Source organism: Hemibagrus wyckioides, linkage group LG14, assembly GCF_019097595.1.
Source record: "Hemibagrus wyckioides isolate EC202008001 linkage group LG14, SWU_Hwy_1.0, whole genome shotgun sequence".
Lineage (NCBI taxonomy): Eukaryota > Metazoa > Chordata > Actinopteri > Siluriformes > Bagridae > Hemibagrus > Hemibagrus wyckioides.
Window position 1 is genome coordinate 21,760,011 of NC_080723.1, and position 19,049 is coordinate 21,779,059.

At 44.7% G+C, this 19,049-nt stretch overlaps 1 protein-coding gene across 2 annotated transcripts in view; it reads left to right on the plus strand.

The window, feature by feature from the left end:
- Positions 1-19,049, plus strand: part of ctnna1 (catenin (cadherin-associated protein), alpha 1) — a 106,808-nt gene that overhangs the window by 17,666 nt on the left and 70,093 nt on the right. For both annotated transcript variants that reach the window (XM_058408853.1, XM_058408852.1), the window contains exons 6-7: positions 3,090-3,359; positions 11,905-12,108. In XM_058408853.1, the coding sequence (XP_058264836.1) occupies positions 3,090-3,359; positions 11,905-12,108 (474 nt within the window). The remainder of the gene's footprint in view (positions 1-3,089; positions 3,360-11,904; positions 12,109-19,049) is intronic.

Below are 19,049 nucleotides of genomic sequence, written 5' to 3' on the forward strand. Positions count from 1 at the left end.
TTTCTCCACAATCATAACAATCCTTTTCCTGGCGTCACAAAAGTAGAAACAGGAAGTAACATGACCTGTCACTGTGTATCTGGCGCCGAGCGTGGTTCTGTTGAAGCAAACCCCAGACCACTGTTCTCAGGCTCTCTGGACCGCATCCAGGCTGAAAAACAGATTTCACACTTAACTACGTACAGAATTCTACACGAGTATGAAACCGACCCTGAACCGTGCTCTTATCCTTTATAACGTGACGTTCTCCGAGACGGACACAGAATAGAGGATAGAGAGGCAACTTAATCAGCAGATCTAATCACATTCTGGGCGTTTAGTCATCAAACAGCAGCCTACAGCCTATAAGCATGAGTAATCTCCTTAGAGAGGCGGGGGAAACCAGAACCGCGCTCAGGGCAACCCGAGTGACAAAACCCATTACACTAAGAATTCATTCGTTTGTTTTTGCCAGTCGAGCTGGCTGCAGTCTGTCGGCACTCCTGCTTTTCTGAATGAACTCTGCATCAGACCGAGTGCTGAGGTAAAGCCGAGAGTGCTAATTAACAACGCTAACAATTCCACCCTTCAGATATGGAGTGAAACGGCGTGCTGGATCCGTACTATCGGTTCTCCTGTCGGGTGGGACGCGGTGCCGGGTCTGTAATCAAAGTCGATCAGTGGTCTGACGCTGTAGTCTAATCAATTCGTTTATCAACACCAGCGACACGGGCTGTGCTTCCAACATGTCAGAATTACACGGTCCTTTTTCTCTGCTCCTTATACTTATACACCGATCAGGAATAACATTCTGAGCAAGTGAATAACACTGTTCTCCTCATCATGGCACCTGTTAGTGGGTGGGATATATTAGGCAGCAAGTGAACATTTTGTCCTCAAAGTTGATGTTAGAAGCAGAAAAAATGGACAAGCGTAAGGATTTGAGCGAGTTTGATGAAGGGCCAAATTGTGATGGCTAGACCACTGGATCAGAGCATCTCCAAAACTGCAGCTCTTGTGGGGTGTTCCCGGTCTGCAGTGGTCAGTATCTATCAAAAGTATCCTTTAAGTCCTCCCATGGAGGCCCCACCTCACAACTTACAGGATCTGCTGCTAATATCTTGGTGCCAGATCCCACAGCACACCTTCAGGTATTTAGTGGAGTCAGGTATCCATGCCTCGATGGGTCAGGGCTGTTTTGGCAGCAAAAGGGAGAGCAACATGATATTTGGCAGGTGGTCATAATGTTATGGTTGATCATTTTATTGGAAGTTTTCATCATTAGTGTATATACAGGTGGTGTTATTTAATGTCTTTCATAAAGTTATTTAAATACCTTTTAGATTTTGTCTCTAGTTAAAATCAAGTTCCTTATATATGTAAAACGTGGTGTTATTCATACGATGCACTCTCTGAGAACATCACAGCTACTCCTCTGTGCCTGTGTAACCCCTGAACATCTCAGTCCACGGTCACAGTGACAAAAAGCAGAGCTGGTGTTGAGCGTTTCCTGTTTTCTGTCTGAATAAAAGTGTCATTGAACTGATTAGGAACTTTTTTGTGGTGTAGCAGAGAGAGAGACAGACAGACAGACCGAGAGAGAGAGATCTCGCTCGTCCTGAAATGTAAGCTAATTTCCTAAGCGTTTTGTCCAAATGGCCTGTGTAACTTCTTCACGTCTATTTAGCTTAAGAAATGTAGAAAACGCTCTGAATAAATAAACCAATGCAGAATTAAAACGGTACATTTGATATTTCCTCCTCGTGAGTCATCTTCTGTTGTCTGCCGTTTTATGTGTTAGCCGACGCAGTGAGTCTACATATAGATGTTTGAGAAGAGAAAGAGGAATAAACCTCCAGCACGCCGCCTCACTCTAATAACTGATTATTATGTGAAGCTTTTAAGAGAGAACGTGACCTTTATGTAGGTCAGTCACGAGGAGCTCCATCAAATCTAAATGCATGCTGTTAAGTATGGCAAGCGTGTGAAGTCCGGGTCACGCCGGCTCCTCGTTCTCCATTAAGCACAAACGCAAAGCGGGCTTCGGGGTTTGTGTGTGCCCTGCTTATTTCTTGTATGAATGGAGAGAGGTGAAGAAATAGTAGGGACTATTCACTACTCACAAAGAGCCACGTGAAGTGGCAAACACACGCTGGTCTGCCAGCTGCCTGCGAGTTAGACTTACAAAACACTTAGCAAGGAAAAGGGTTTACTTCCTCACGCTGGAGCTCACCTTCATTATGGCCAGAAGAAATATTTTTTTGGCTCTTGCTCATGTGTTCATAACAGTCTGATGTTCTAAGGGCTTTTGATTGCTAGCTGTGCCTCATTAGCTGTTGGTTCTTAACACTAGTGGTAGCGGTATCTTCCTAACTGTTGGGTGTTAGCGTTCATCCCAAAGGTGTTCTATGGGGTTGAGGTCAGGACTCTGTGCAGGACAGTCAAGTTCCTCCACACCAAACTCACTCATCCATGTCTTTATGGACCTTGCTTTGTCATGTTGGAACAGGAAGGGGTCATCCCCAAACTGTTCCCACAAAGTTGGGAGCATGAAATTGTCCAAAATGTCTTGGTATGAAGCTGAAGCATTAAGAGTTCCTTTCACTGGAACTAATCCCTGAACCCAAGCCCTGAAACACAACACCTGAACTCAATGATTTGGAGGGGTGTCCCAAAACTTTTGGCAATATTTTGTATCTGTGGTGTCTTAGCCGTTGGTTGTCAACTCCACAGTAGTAGCCGTGACGTTTTAGCTTAGCTGTTTTTTCCTAATTGTTGGGTCTTTACTGTACCTCCTTAGCTATACCTTATTAACTGTGCCATCTTAGCTGTTGGTTCTTGACTCCACTGTTGCTTAGCTGTTCGTTCTTAACCCCACAGCCTCTTAGCACCTTCGGTCTGCTAATGTTAGCATGGTGTTGGTTAGGAATAAAAACCAACATTATTTAGTGATGCAGCATTAATGATTTTAACTGCAGTCTTCCTTTTTGTTTTTTTGCCTTTCAGGTAAAGCATTATTCAGACCGAACTGATAAAATTCACCCAGCAGTGAAAGGTCAGTGCTTACAGTGCAGGTGTGTATGACTGACTCTGTTTTCCATGTTGTGTAGGAGCTGAAGGATGTGCAGCATAAGGAGCAGATGGCGGCGGCACGCGGCGTGCTGCAGAGAAACGTCCCCCTGCTGTACACGGCCTCCCGCGCCTGCCTGCAGCACCCAGACGTAGCCGCCTACAAAGCCAACCGAGAGCTCATCTACAAGCAGCTGCAGCAGGCCGTCTCGGGGATCTCCAACACGGCCCAGGGTGTCAGCACCGAGGACTCCGGACTGGGTCAGCACACCGGGCCCGGAGAGCTCGCCGGGGCCCTCAACAACTTCGACGTGAGTATCGGGATGCACGCGCAACTTTTATATAACCTTATGGAGATGAGTGTGATGAGGGACACGTCTCTCTCTCTCTCCCACACGCGCACACCCACACCAGGCTGATATCTTTGTTTACACATCACGGCTCTGATTGAGCCTCGGCACGATGGGAACATGAAAATCCAGGAAGGAATCGGATTAAATTCGTGTGTGCAAACAAATCCAAATCCGAAGGATACGTGAAGCCAAAGGATTTTTTACTCCCCTTTTCAGTGTTAGATTTTATATTTTATAGACATCACCAAGCGCCTCTAAACTTTATACAGTTTCTTATTACAGTGTTAGTGCAGTCCTCCTGTTAGCTTTATTATGTGCACACGTGGTGATACACGTCTCACAAACATCATAGAAATGTCTTCAGGTGTCGTGGGGCGTGTTTGTCCTGTCGCTCAGCCCTCTTTAATGGTCTCCAGAGAGAGTTTAGATACCCCTTGTGTACTCCTGATGCTCCTCAGGCCTTTCTGAGGCCTTTCAGTCCAAATCCAAACAATACGTGAAGATGTTTCAGAGACTTGTTAATCCTCGACTGATGAGGAGAAAGGAACGGCATTATGACTGGACTCCCATGTTTCCCGAAGCTACAAAAAGTGTTCGTCAAAAGACCTTTCCTTTCTTTCCCGTCACAAAAATCCTCATCCTGATATTTTACAGCGCACCTCGTCAGTCCGTCAGCACACACTCATCAATCTACCAGGCTAATTATTTCCTTGTTACCGCTGCTGTCTTCTCTTTATACCCGTTTCGAGGAGGTTTTGGCCGCTGAAGAAGACGGGGTGTTCTTTATAAATGCTAATCTAACAGTTGTTTTGATGCGTGAAGAGTGAAAAGATGCGTTCAGGCGGCGTGCGTAAATTGAGCCGTGTTACCATGGCAGCATATTAATCCCATCCAGTACTGGAATACAGGAGCTGTTTTGGTGTGCTCTGGTGTGTTTACAGACCGTGTGTAGTTTTTGCGGTAATTAAGCAGCTCATCATCTCGCTGCTTCTTCTCAACACGGGGAGATAATCCACTGTTCGGAGTCGATTTTCACACTTATCCACTAATTCCTTTTTTTTTTTTAAATATAAATTGAACAATGTGTGATTGTCAAGCGATTGTCGAGATCCTGGAACAGGACAGCCGATGGAGGAGTTTGGTTTTTATTTTTATTTTTCCCGAATTACACACACCAAAAATGGACGTGTTTCTGACTGTTTAATGAGGCTACCAGTTTAGCATTGTGCAACACTCGCATCTAAATCCTCCCTCACACAGTCGAGGAGATTATCTTCAGAGTTCTTCATTATAGATCTGCATCAGCACGTATTTCGGTGCAGGAGGCGTGCCCTAGATTTCAAGGGCGGAGCTTCACTAACATTCCCCAAAGTTTGTGGCTACATCGTAGTTCCAGTGCAAACTTAAATAATCTAACAAATATTTCTGAATGGATTTGGTGGAACAGGGGCATTGTGGGGGATTTAGTTTAGAAGAACACTCAAGACAACACCCTCACTGGTCACCTCACTCTAATTTCCTCATGAGTTTTAGCACAGCGCCCTCCTCAGGACAGCATGGCAAAATGATTGAAGTGGCTGAGGGGAGCACATGGTTTTCAGCTGGAGATGTAGCACCTGCTGAACTCCATTAAACAGTTCATTTGCCTCAGCATAATTAATGGTAAAGTTTGAGCTGGTTAAAATCATGCTATACTACAGTTCAGAAGTGGTGTAGAATGGAAACAGGAAGTGGTAGCTCAGTGGTCAAGACGTCGGTCAGAAAGATCCACCATAAGCCAAGGCTCTTAACCCTTTACTGCTCAGTTGTATAAATGATAAGTTTAAGTCAGGTTGGGTAAGGAGGTCTACCAGAGGCTGTAGATGTGATCAGCAGAGACTCAGCTGGAGCGATGATGTGACCTCAACATCATTTATAATCAGTCTGCTCAATTCTGCTGCTATCATGATTTACTTTTTTATAATTACAAACTAAATATAAGCAGCTGAATTAATCGTTATTATTAATAAACACACTAAAACATGATTACATTTTTAGTGTTAATGCCGTCCTCCTGTTAGCTTTATGTGCATGTGAGCAACACATCCCACAATCATCATAAAAATGTCTCCAGGTGGCATGATATATTTGTGCGTATTTGTCCTATCGCTCAGCCCTAGTAAGTCTTCAAGGGTCTTAGATCACCCCTCATGTACTCCTGATAAAGATCTGGCCTTTCAGTGTCCGTCTCCAAGCAAATAACAGCGATGCTTCATCACCGTGTCCTGATTATTACTGCGTTCCCATCACTTTTTTTTTTTTTTTTTTTTTTTCTGTCCCTCCCCTTGCTTCTTGTTTCATTGCCCGTGTTTTTTTTTTTTTTTTTTTTTGTTATTATTCCTCAATGAGTAGCTGAAGCCTTAAAGAGATAAGCCCAGCTCCAACCGCCTCCCTAATCTGTTACATCCCTAATTAGTTCTCGTCCGTTAGCGAGCAGTATCTCTGACGGAGGATGGATGGAGCCTTTCCGTCCAGACAAATGAAGCTCTTAATTGGGAGAGCGAAGGCACAAGCCGGTCTGAGCTCGCCGCCGGAACCGCAGGTTCTCTGGTGTCTGGAGTGCTCTCTGGAGTGTGGACGCATTTGCAAATCAAATTCCCCTTTCCAGCCATGGATGGAGGAAATATGAGGGCTAATGTGAAGGCTTATCTTTCCACTCTCTGCATATTGGAGCTCAGCAGATGTGAGCCAGGCCAATTAACATGTGGAGAATATGTGGTGGTGTGTCTCACACACACACACACACACACACACACACACACACACACACAATTCTTGAAGTATTTCTTTCGTATTTAAAAAAATAATCCACCCATTAATGTTAGTGAGGGGGGAAAAATGAGTTTATTATGATTTGTAATGGAATAAATACTTGGTGGTGTTCTGTTATAGGAAATTAATCAATGTGAATTTTATTCCTCTTTTTATCCATTACTTTTAACGTTTGTAGAGCGCCTGTGAAGCAAGTTTCACTTGTGCTGTAGCAGCTGTAGTCAGTCCTCTCCTCACCAGCCTTGCTATAGCCTTCACTCTCCACGTGCATCAATGAGCCTTGACCACCCATGACCCTGTCTCCGGTTCTCCACTGTTCCTTCCTTGGACCACTTTTGATAGATACGGACCACTGCAGACTGGGAACACCCCACAAGAGCTGCAGTTTTGGAGATGCTCTGATCCAGTGGTCTAGCCATCACAATTTAGCCCTTTGTCAAACTCACTCAAATCCTTACGCTTGTCCATCACATCAACTTTGAGGACAAAATGTTGACCTGCTGCCTAATATATCCCACCCACGAACAGGTGCCATGATGAGATCATCAGTCTTATTCACGTCACCTGGCACTGGTCACAATGTTATGGCTGATCGGTGTATGTTGTAAGCCACTTTAGCATCATGTTGCAAAGTCTTAATGAAATGCACAAACTCCTGTCTCTTCCTGTAGTGGACTGGAGACTCCTTCCATAATCGTTACATAAATATTGTTCTCTTTACAGAAAACTTCTGAACAGTTTTGTCTTCTTGGTTTAATAACAGCATGCCGAGTCTCAGAATCACCGAAGTGTTACTATAGAAACGATGGCGTATCGGAGCCAGAGCGTTTAATATAAATCTGTGATCTGTATCGGAGCTGTGGTTCGAGAGGACGAGTCCATGCCACCTGACAAGGATTTGAGATTTCAGCAGCGCCGTGCCGTAATATGATTTAACACTAGATGTTAGTCATGCAGGTGCAGCTCCGTGATTCATTCCTCATTTCAGTTCTTCCTCTCGTTCAGCGTCTGACTCGGCTTTGGGCCTGCAGCCTGTTTGCTTTGTCTCCACGTCATTCAAACTTTTCCTCACTCCTCCTCTCTCTGTTACACTGCAATTATCCCCACCGCTCCACAACAAAAGAGTCTCTCTCTCTCTCTCTCTCTCTCTCTCTCTCTCTCTCTCTCTCTCTCTCTCTCCCCATCCCTCCATCTTTTTGTCAGCGGTTTAGAAGGCTCCAACTGTTTCGGCTGTCAGGGGATTAATCACCCGTGTGTGTGGCGTCTGTTTTAGACCTCATTCTTCCTGTCAGGCGGCACTCTGCGGCCCTCCGGAGGGGATAACGACCCCCTGACGAGGGCCTGGATGAATCTGGTGCAGTGGAGTCTTCCAGCTCCCTTCCTGCCAAGACTTTAGTTTTCAACACCAAAAAAAAACACACTCGCCTCCAATTCCTATGGACACGAAGCTGTTTTTGTCACTGACCCAGTGACTTACAGAGACAGGAACTTACACACACACACACTTAAATATGCATGTTTTGGGACGTCTGCCTTTATCTGCACATGAATGTAATATGGAGTTGTCCCGCCCTTTACAGCTATAACAGCTTCAACTATTCTGGGAAGGCTTTCCACAAGGTTTAGGAGTGTGTTTATGGGAATTTTTGACCGTTCCTCTAGATGCGCATTTGTGAGGTCAAGCACTGATGTTGGATGAGAAGGTCTGTCTCACAGTCTCCACTCTAATTCATCCCAAAGGTGTTCTATGGGGTTGAGGTCAGGACTCTGTGCAGACCAGTCAAGTTCCTCCACACCAAACTCACTCATCCATGTCTTTATGGACCTTGCTTTGGTCACTGGTGTGCAGTCATGTTGGAACAGGAAGGGGTCATCCCCAAACTGTTCCCACAAAGAGCATGAAATTGTCCAAAATGTCTTTATGAAGGTGAAGCATTAAGAGTTCCTTTCACTGGAACTAAGGGGCCGAGTCCAACCCCTGAAACACAACACCTGAACTCAGTGATTTGGAGGGATGTCCAATACTTTTGGCAGTATAGTGTATAACGCTTTAGCTCTGTCTGTGACCTGTTTCCATGGTGATGTAGTACACCAATTCTGGTTAGTTTCCACCTAGCACAGGTAACAAACGTTATCAAGTTGTATATGATACACAATGTCATGAGGCTTTACTTAACATTTATTAAAAAAAAAAAGATATGTCATTAAGTAAATGTTATGTATGATTTATCTTATATAAACTAAATGGTTTTAAAAAATTATATTTGAATATAATGTACTTGAGAAATTAGAAAAATGCAGGAATGTATGAATATACATACATATTTATTTATATTTTATGTAGTAAGCCTTTTGAAGAAAATTTATGTAATTAAGACAGAAAAAATACATATGTTCAATAGATCTTTTCTTTATATATATGTATGTATATAATTTAAAAATCATCTAAATAAGAAAAAAGTAAAGAACACTGGAAAAAGGGGAAATATGTAATTTATTTTACTTTTGCAGATTAAATATCAGCAGCTTTGGTTTTTAACTATTAAAAAAAACAAGAAGAAACTAGAAATCCAAAATAGTTTTCCTGGTGAAGAACAAGGCGAAAACACTAAGTGAAGATTTGTTTAGTGAACAGCGCTGGCTCGGGTTTCATCGTCCTTTATTTTTAGATATGTGCTAATGTTTTTGTAGTAGACTTTTATGTATTTATTTATTTAGCCTGTATTCTCATGTATTGAAAGGTGAAGAAAGTGGTGCTGGTGAGTGAGGAGGACGTGAGATTATCATGACATCAGGGTCAGGACATGTGAATTGGTGTGGTTTGTGGGTGTTAATCACACACGGTGTTCCTCTGCACCGGTTTGAGACCAGTTTATTTTTTATTTCATGTATTTATTTTTTCTTCTCCATTCAGGAATTTCCCCCACCTGGAAACGGGGTTAAGAACTCCTCTTTTATATCTAGATTTATTTTGTTGGGATTGGAAAATGTTCATCGTCCCACAGACCTCGAGGAATATTGGTGCTCTGAGCAGGCTGTGATTGGTCACAAGGGTTTTGTGGGTGGAGTCAGTGTAGAAGTTCTGCGAGAGCGTGTTCCCTGTCTGTCTGTCTGTCTTTGGTGAAGAGCAGTCACAGATATCCAGTCCTTCCTCCTCCTCCTCCTCACCTCTGACTTCTGTTTGTTTTCTTGTGAGCCTTGTTCCAGCCTCCAGGAGGAGTGAATCAGTCTGATCCCCTTTCCTCACCTGTCAGTTTGGGCTCTTTAGCTCGTCCTGCAGCAGAGTGAGACGTCTCGCTCACTGAAAAGACTCTCGGGGGGGAAAAAGATGATGGTGTGTCCATCCGACATGATCTGGGTTACAGCTGATGTAGATGTGTGTGTGTCTTGGAGATGGAGAGACAGACTTGCTCTGCTCTTATTGACACCCAAAGGTCCTTGAAAAGTCTTTGAGTGGGAAGTGTGAACACACACACACACACACGACTTCTCACAGCTATCCAGCCAGATGGCAAAGTGTGTGTGTATATACGTGTGTGTGTGTGTGTGTATATATACATGTCGGAGAGTAGTATGTGGTCCGTTTTCTCCATGGTCACCAGGAAATTTGATGGTCACTCCACTCCTAATATTATGTCTGCCTGTCACCTAACCCCCCCCCCCCCCCCACAATCTCTGTCTCTTTCTCTGCCTCCCCCCTCACGTTTCTATCTTTCTCTGCCACCCCCCCCCCCACGTTTCTATCTCTCTCTATCTGCCCCCCCCCCACACGTTTCTATCGCTTTCTCTGTTGGTCTCTCTCTCTATCTGCCCCCCCCCCTCCACTGCCTAATTTCTAGCCAAAGTAACTTTGCCAGTGAGTCACCGATAGGGAGGTTTGTTGCCATGGCAACTCTGTGCTGCACGCTCACTTTTTATTTTTTCCTTTAAGGTGATGCTCTGCTGCTGCCTCTCTCCTAATTCAGAAGCACATGGAGAGTTTATTCTTCAGAAATTTGTTTATTACAAGCATTATGTTTATAAAGTTCCATTAGAACAAGCGCAGAAAATGCAGCCTGTGATTAAAACTGAGCGCGAAGGCTCGAGTCTAAATGAATCATTATGTGAGTAGTGTAGTGGGCGGAGCTACACTAATACCGCTCATTAAATGAACAGAATTATTATTATTGTGGTCGGGAATGGTGATTATTATTCATCATCGAGCAAAAGGGCTGGTTTTTTACAGTCCTACACTCCCCAGCACTCGTCAGTACCCGTTTCTGCTCGACCTCCTCGTACCCTTTGTGGTAGAAAAGCCAGAAGTGTTTACGAAGCAGCGCTGACGCAGAACAGAACTGAAAATGTCGTCCACCAACATGGGAAAAGAAACGAAGAGAGGGGAAAATAAACCTCCAGTGTTTTTTCATCACGCACGAGTTCATACGGTGCGGGTTCATCTCGCTCCGAGTAACAAGTCACCCTGATGATGGACACTGAATCGCGTGGATACTGAAACACTTCCATGGAGCCTTTTATCAGTCTAAGGATGTTTATTTACAGTTTACAGATAGATTAGTCAAGGACTGAAGGAGAAGGACTGAATTAATGTAAATATAAGGGGATAAAAGCTGTAGAAATTCTTTACATGGGAGAAAAATTGCAGTTCATAAAGGTTGAGAGAAATAACACTCCAGGATGATGGAGGAATTGACCTGTTTTTGGGTAGAAACGTGTGTGTGTGTGTGTGTGTGTGTGTGTGTGTGTGAGAGAGAGAGAGAGATGCAGGAGGTTTCCTAAAAGCAGACCCTGATTGAAACCCATCATTGCGTCTGACCCAAAACCAATTTTTTTTATTTCTAAACTTGACGAAGATGGCAAGTATGGTTTTTTTTATTTATTTATTTATTTATTTATTTATTTATTTTTCTATAGAGCCGCCCACACTCTTCCTGACCCTCGCGTCTCCCTGAGGAAATAACAAGGCCATTTAACTGTCAAACTCTCCCCTCTCTCGTCCAGCACTTGGCACGTCTTAACATGCCACGTTCTCCCTGAAGAAATGCACAGAGTCATTTGCATGTACATTTATTCATTTGGCAGGGAATTTTTATTCTGAGTGACTTGCGGTCCAAGCTCTGAGCCTAGCGATGTAAAGGGACACACACAGAGCGATGTAAAGGGACACACACACACAAAGAGAGACTAAGTCCTGGGATTTGAACTGGATCAGGGCAGATCCTTTAAAGCAAGTATTTTCAGATTTGAGACTAAATGCAGCTCATTAGTGTGAATTTATCTCGCTTGAAATCTTTTCATAGCCACATTCCTCAAACCGCATCGTTCATCTCCGTAATCTCGTCTTCGCATAAATATTCAATTCCTCCGACAAGAATCGATTGAGAGTGCCAATTAACAGGGTTCTGTTCAAAGAGACTCAACACCGTGTTCTCTGCCAGAACTCTCACTCAGGTGTTTAACAGAACATTCGGGCTGAGAGGGTCCGAGTGAGAGTGAGTCTGGTTCCATTGAGAAAGTGAATCGATTCTGAATCGACTCCCTGCTGAAAGTGAATCACTCGCATGGGAAGTAGAAATCATGTTAAACGTGTTCTTTATCTAGTAATTGATCCAGCACCGCCTCTGTGCTCTGGTGATTTTCGGCTTGCACCTGTATTAAATTGACTTGCACTCTTTTCCTCTTCATCCCACTACAGAAGCAGATCATCGTGGACCCCCTGAACTTCAGCGAGGAGCGCTTCCGTCCGTCACTGGAGGAGCGTCTGGAGAGCATCATCAGCGGTGCCGCGCTCATGGCCGACTCGTCCTGCACACGCGACGACCGCCGCGAGCGCATCGTAGCCGAGTGCAACTCCGTGCGCCAGGCGCTGCAGGACCTGCTGTCCGAGTACATGGGCAACGTACGTACACTCCTCCCTTTTTTTCCTCTTCCTCTTCTACGTCATGCCTCACCGCTTTCACTGCAGCTCATGAAGTTCTTATTCTGATCATCACGAGGGCAAAGTTAGACAAAACGTCAACATTTACTACGGCAGCGGCTTCTTCCATCGACAGGCCGTCAGTTATCATGAGCGTATCGCTCCATCTCATCCCGGACGGAAAACAGTTTTATTTAAAAATCCAGCTTTATTTTTATTATTCTTACTGTTTTCTTGTCATGTTAATGTTAAATTGAGATACCAGAGATACCCCCCCCCCCAACACACACACAGAGAGGATATTTCATCCATCATCCCTTTATCTTTAAGTCTATTTTTACAGCTCACACAAGCATAAAGGTTTTATTGTGACTCGTAGCATCGCAACCTTCTCATAAAAACAGCCTCTCCGTGTACGCAGGGATTTATAGAGGTTTTACACGACGTTTCCATCTACAGCGTGTGGGAGCTCACTGGAGCACGTGCCCGAGTGTCATGTGAACTCGTTCGAGACACCGTCCCGCCCTAAACCAGAATCCGTCCCGATCTACGATATCCAGGGTGTAACCGTGCCGTCTGTAGTCACGTGACCAGGAGATCGCTCCCGCTGTCAACCCCTCGCTGGTCCAACCTCTCCTCTCTGATTGATAAAATTGAAATGATCTAATTGAATAATTAAAGCATTCAGGAGACAAGGAGAGGGGGTGGGGCCGCTTCGCACACTTTCACTCGCCGAATTCTTCTACTGCTCTGTTTTGATGCTAGGCAGCATGAGTGTGAGAGGATAGACATTTTCCGCGTGCTGCCACGGGGACGCTCTCTCCGCCGTGCCTCCACGCGACAACTTCGATTTATCTCAACATGTGGACGAGTGTGTTGGCGAGCGAAGCGGCATGCCGTCTCACCCCACTGCTGCTGAAAGACTCCGATAAAACACGTGCTGTTGTCTCTCTCTCTGTGTGTGTGTGTGTTTGCATCTGCCAGTCTCCGAATTGGCCCATCTCTCCTCTCTGCGTGTGTGAGAGATGAGACGAGACAGCTGTGGTCTTTGGCTTTGCTCAGCACTGCAGCAGCAGCTCTCTCTGTCACATCCCAGATGGTTTATTGCAGGTTGCGTGCGACTCCAAACCTGCACCCTGAGCTCCCGTCTCTGCCTCTGTCATTACTGTAACGCTTTTAGCTCGCCAGCACGGACACCGAGGAACCTGCCTGTCTGACGAGGAAAGGCAGGGCTCGGTGGGGAGAATTGTATTTCATATGTTTGTGAGGATCAATAGTAGGGTTTAGGAACAGAAAAGGCTGCATTAGCGTCCTGCTCTCCTTTATTTTGTTGAAGAGGGATGTGATGAAGTGAGGTACACGTCGCTACGTTTATCCGTAATCGCGGTATTTTTCCCATCAGTGTTGCTTTGTGAAAATTTATCCACCAAAAAAATTGCTGCTGCTTCAGCAAACATTTCTACATTTTTTAAAAGGTTTGCACACACGGAAACAAAAAAATGCTTTTGTTTCTTACTCTTCCCCAGAGTCTTCAAAAGCTTTATTTAACAGCCCAGTGTTTGGCTCTAGTGAGATTTTGAACTCTCGTGTAGGAAACATTACACCGGTGTCTCCTCACATTAACAGATGAGGGTTTGTTGCTTTCCAGAGCTGTGATTTTAATTTGTCTTGAAAAGGAGAAATCATGTCAGATTTATTGCCAGGAACCAGATTACTCATCAGCATGCGACTTATCAGGGGTTGGCATCGAGAGCTGACGGGTTCCTCCCGATAACCTGGTGGCCTTCTCGTTAAACACGGAAAATAATGACTCGCCCTCCAGCCTGCGAGTGTGTGTGTGTGCCAGAGATTACATGATTGACATCAAGCCATGTGTCCCTCAAGTACAGTCATCGATTGGCTTCAACCGCCTCGCCTCCGCTTTATTCGTTTAGACGTGTAGGAACGCAGGCAGTCTTCATGCCAAGATGGGATTTCTCCTTCAGCAGAGGCACGACCTGCTGCTCAAGCAGAGAAAGCCAAACCATGCTCGCTAGTGCTGACCGAGAGGGACCCTCCAGCATCCGCTGGGCTCAGTGGACCGTGTGTGTGTTTCCACCCCCCTCGGTCAGTTCACCAAAAACTCCCTATTTTTAAACAAAGTGTAAAAATCCAAGATTTGAGGTTTTGCTCGGACTCATTGACCTACTTTCAGCTTTCTTTATTTATTTTCTTAAATGATATCCTTTTAATCTAATAACACTCACACACTGCTTTATACCACGAGGGCTGTACCGCTTTATGGACTGTGAATGATTAATAGTGCGTTGTGTATCTGTACGAATTCTAATAGAACTCGCAGGGCACTGACTAATGATAAAATCTCGTGGAAGCAGAAAGGAAATTCAGCTGCCTGTGTGCTAAATGATGGTGGTTATAAATTCATCTCCGAGCTTATTTCCCCCGTTGGAGACGAGAGGGCCGAGGGTAAGAACCTGTCTCGTGTCGTCTCACTGGCTTAAGTGCGGTTAGGAAAAGACTTCAGTGTCATGGAATATAATTAGAGAATTCTGCTAGTGTATTCCTGCAGCAGTACCAAAGGCCATAGGGGTGTTTGATATTTGCATTTGATTTGATTTATATTATTATTATTATTATTGACTGATTTCCTGACTTGCTCACCGACGGACCTTACCTGACTTATTGAGGCATGATTGTGTTACTGACTTTATTAAACAAATTGATACTTACCAACTGATTCACTGACCGACTGAACTGTCTGATTCACAGACTAATTCAGTGTTCCACAGACTGATTCAGTGATTCACACCTTGATTCACGGACTCATTCAGTGATTTATGGACTGATTCAATGATACATGGATGATTTCAGTGATTAACGGACTGATTCATTGATTCAAGGACAGTTTAGTGATTCAAGGAGTGATTCAGTGGTTCACTGAGGATTTCAGTGATTCACTGAATGATTCAGTGGTTTATGGACTGATTCAGTGATTTAATGGATTGATTTTAGTGATTCACGGACTGATTCAGTGATTTAATGGATTGATTCAGTGATTTAATGGACAGACTGATTGACTGATACAATGATTATCTGTCCACCTGACTGGACCTCCTTATTTATTTCTTCATACTGGACCTTCCGTGCTCCATGTTGCTCCTGGGGTTCACATGCTTGTTTGCACACAGTCACGGTTAATACAGTGGAGCATTATTCTCCATGTCTGTGTTTACTCTGTAAGCTTGTAGCCCTGAGGTTAAATCTGAAACTGATAATAAGCATAGCAGAGTGAGGATAAACCACACTAATGTAGCCAGAACACACACACACACACACACACACACACACACACACACTATATAAACTAAGCATTATTTTAACCACAGGCTTGACTTAGACTGGACAGGAGAACTCATTCTTCTTGCTTTTTATTCCCTTTAAATGTAGTTTCTTTGCAAATTTCTGGGACTTTTGCTGGGTGAGCACATTCAGTAATGGACTGGACAGTTGCCTCACTGCGATTGTACATCAGACAGTTTGCTGAGTGCTGTAAAGAAATATTGGCATCCCATCTTGACCCAGAGATGATGAACTCAGTGTGCTGGAGTCTTCAGAAGTAGTTATTATTTGGTTCTAAATGTCATATTTAGTGTTTCAGTGTGGAGTTTGTTGGCAGAGAGAAGTGAAGTGGCTATTTTCAATGTGGAGAGACTCATTACTCAGACTGTACAGTGTACAGACCCTGAGTCACAGCTCCAGCTGCACCACTGCATTGACTTCACACTTCTCTTCATTTCTTCTTTCTTTCAGTCTCTCACCTCTCTCTCTCTCTCTCTCTCTCTCTCTCTCTCCCCCCCCCCCATACCCTTTCTTTCTGTCTCTCCCTCACCCACATTGTCTTTCTTTTCTCTCTCTTTATCTCCCGTACCCTTTCTCTCTCTCCCTCTCCCTCTCCACTTCTCTCCCATACTCTTTCTCTCTTGTACCCTTTCTCTCTCCATCTCCACTTCTCTCCCATACCCTTTCTCTCTCATTCCCTCTCATACCCTTTCTCTCTCTCTCTCCTTTTTTCTCTCTTTCTCTCCCATACCATTTCTCTCGTCTCCCCCTCTCTCTCTCTGCTTTAAGGAGTCAGTGGCCAATCTTGTTAGCTATAATGAAGCTGTCTTTCCCAGAAGGCCACAGTGTATTACTCACACACGGAGAAAGTCTGGACTTTATTTCTTTCTTTCTTTCTTTCTTTCTTTATTTTTTCTTATATTTATAATAGGCAGGGAAATGATCTGGAATATGAGCTTCATTGCACATGCTGTACACAGTCTCAGGATTTTTTTTATGCCTAATGACCTCCACATGGACCCTCATCAGGTCACTTTTTTTAAAAAGATGTAAATTTTAAAGTTTAAGATGCTCTGGGAATCAAAGCGGTACTTGTTCTGTGCCTCACAACATCCCGACCCGCTCTCTAACCAAGAGGACACCTTGAGCGTGCCGCAGGCCGCCGGGTCGCATGCCGACGGTGTCCGGATCAGCACCACAGGGTCCAGGTGAAGCTTCAGACAGGAGAGATGTGTCTAGTCAGGGTTTGCTGATGTGATCAGTTATATCAGGATCAATATACAATACATGATGTGCCGTGGTGTACAGGGAGGCTTTAGATAATGAATTAGATTATTATTTTAAAATAAATAATAAACAAAAGGAATAAAGGAAAAAGGAAATAAAGGAAAAAAGCTGAGGTCACTGTGAGGTCACTACCATTAGGACGGCACAGCCAGGAGTGTGAGAGAATGAGGGAGGGGGTGGGTGTGTGTGTGAGTGAATGAGGGAGGGGGTGGGTGTGTGTGAGTGAATGAATGAGGGAGGGGGTGGGTGTGTGAGTGAATGAATGAGGGAGGGGGGGGTGTGTGGGAGTGAATGAATGAGGGAGGGGGTGGGTGTGTGTGAGTGAATGAATGAGGGAGGGGGTGGGTGTGTGTGAATGAGGGAGGGGGTGGGGTGTGTGAGTGAAGGAGGAGGGGGGTGGGGGTGTGTGAGTGAATGAGGGAGGGAGGGTGGGTGTGTGTGAGTGAATGAGGGAGGGAGGGGTGGGTGTGTGTGAGTGAATGAAGGAGGGAGGGGGTGGGTGTGTGTGAGTGAATGAATGAGGGAGGGGTGGGGGTGTGTGAGTGAATGAATGAGGGAGGGGGTGGGTGAGTGTGAGTGAATGAGGGAGGGGGGGTGTGTGTGTGTGTGTGAGTGAGTGAATGAGGGAGGGGGTGGGTGAGTGTGAGTGAATGAGGGAGGGGGTGGGTGAGTGTGAGTGAGGGAGGGGGTGGGGGTGTGTGAGTGAAGGAGGGAGGTGGGGTGGGGGTGTGGGAGTGAAGGAGGGAGGGGGGGTGTGTGTGAGTGAGTGAGGGGGTGGGGGTGTGTGAGTGAATGAATGAGGGAGGGAGGGGGTGGGGGTGTGTGAGTGAATGAATGAGGGAGGGAGGGGGTGGGGGTGTGTGAGTGAATGAATGAGGAGGGAGGGGGTGGGGGTGTGAGTGAATGAAGGAGGGAGGGAGGGGGGGTGTGTGTGAGTGAGTGAAGGAGGGAGGGAGGGGGGGTGTGTGTGTGAGTGAAGAAGGGAGGGGGTGGGGGTGTGTGTGTGAGTGAATGAGGGAGGGAGGGGGTGTGTGGAATGAGGAGGCGGTGGGTGAGTGTGAGTGAATGAGGGAGGGGGTGGGGTGAGTGTGAGTGAATGAGGGAGGGGGTGTGAGAGTGAGGGGTGTGTGGGTGCGAGTGAGGGGGTGTGTGTTTGGGGGAGTGTGTGTGTGGGAGTGTGAGTATGTGTACATGCTAAGGAAATGATCTATTTGAGTTGAAAGAAACTAATCTCGTGTGTGTGTGTGTGTGTGTGTGTGTGTGTGTGTGCTGCTTGTCATATAGTCATGAGACAGTAGTTCTTGGTGGTTGTTATGGCGTTATGATGCTATTTAAACATCCCATAATGCTCAGAGAGCACACAGCACCTCAGATTTCACTCAGCTCTCTGACAGCACCGTGTTTACGCCTGACCTTATTTCTAAACTCTGTTTGTAGTGATGGGGTTTCTGTTCTGCTATCACTGGAGATTTATTTATTTATTTAGTTCTTTTCCCCCCATAATTATTAAATGACCTGAAACAGCTGATGAAATAAAAAAAAAATTGTATGTATTAAATTAAGTATTAAAAGTTAAAAAATAAATAAATTAAATGTTTGCGTTTTAAATGCAAACACTAAAATTAAAGGTGCTTATTTTTTTTTATTTAAAAAAATATAAATTGGTTCAGTAATTGTATTTATTTATTTATTTATTTTATCCCTCTGATAACTTCCACCTCTCAGTTCTTCATGACCAGGTCACAGACCAAGCCTTATTTCTACACATTTCAAACCTTTCGATTTAATCATGTTTTTGTGAGGGCTGGCTCAGATCGAGTAAGAACGAGAAGGGGTGTGTGTGTGTGTGTGTGTACACATGCACATGCATCCTCACAGCCTTCATTAGCCTTTATTTTAAAAAGGCTCGTCTTGGCACGAAGCTTTTCTTAAGTGCAGGTTCGGAAGCAGCAGGTAATTAATCAGAGGATTAGGGCTCGCTGTCCTTTTAGAGAGACGTCCTGTGGTATAACCCGAGGCGTCCAAACCTGTCTTTCTCCCCTGAGCTTCAGATCTGACTCTGAAACACGATCTAGATAATCAAAGCTATAATATAAAGGATGTAATAATATTAATACTTTTAATGGTCATCTTTGGTTGCTAAGCAACATCACTTTTTTGTGTGTTTATTGTTGTGTAGAGGTTTTCTGTCTCTAAAATGTACACTATATTGCCAAATGTTTTGGGATGCCTGCCTTTACATGCACATGAATGTAATATGGAGTTGTCCCGCCCTTTGCAGCTATAACAGCTTCTTC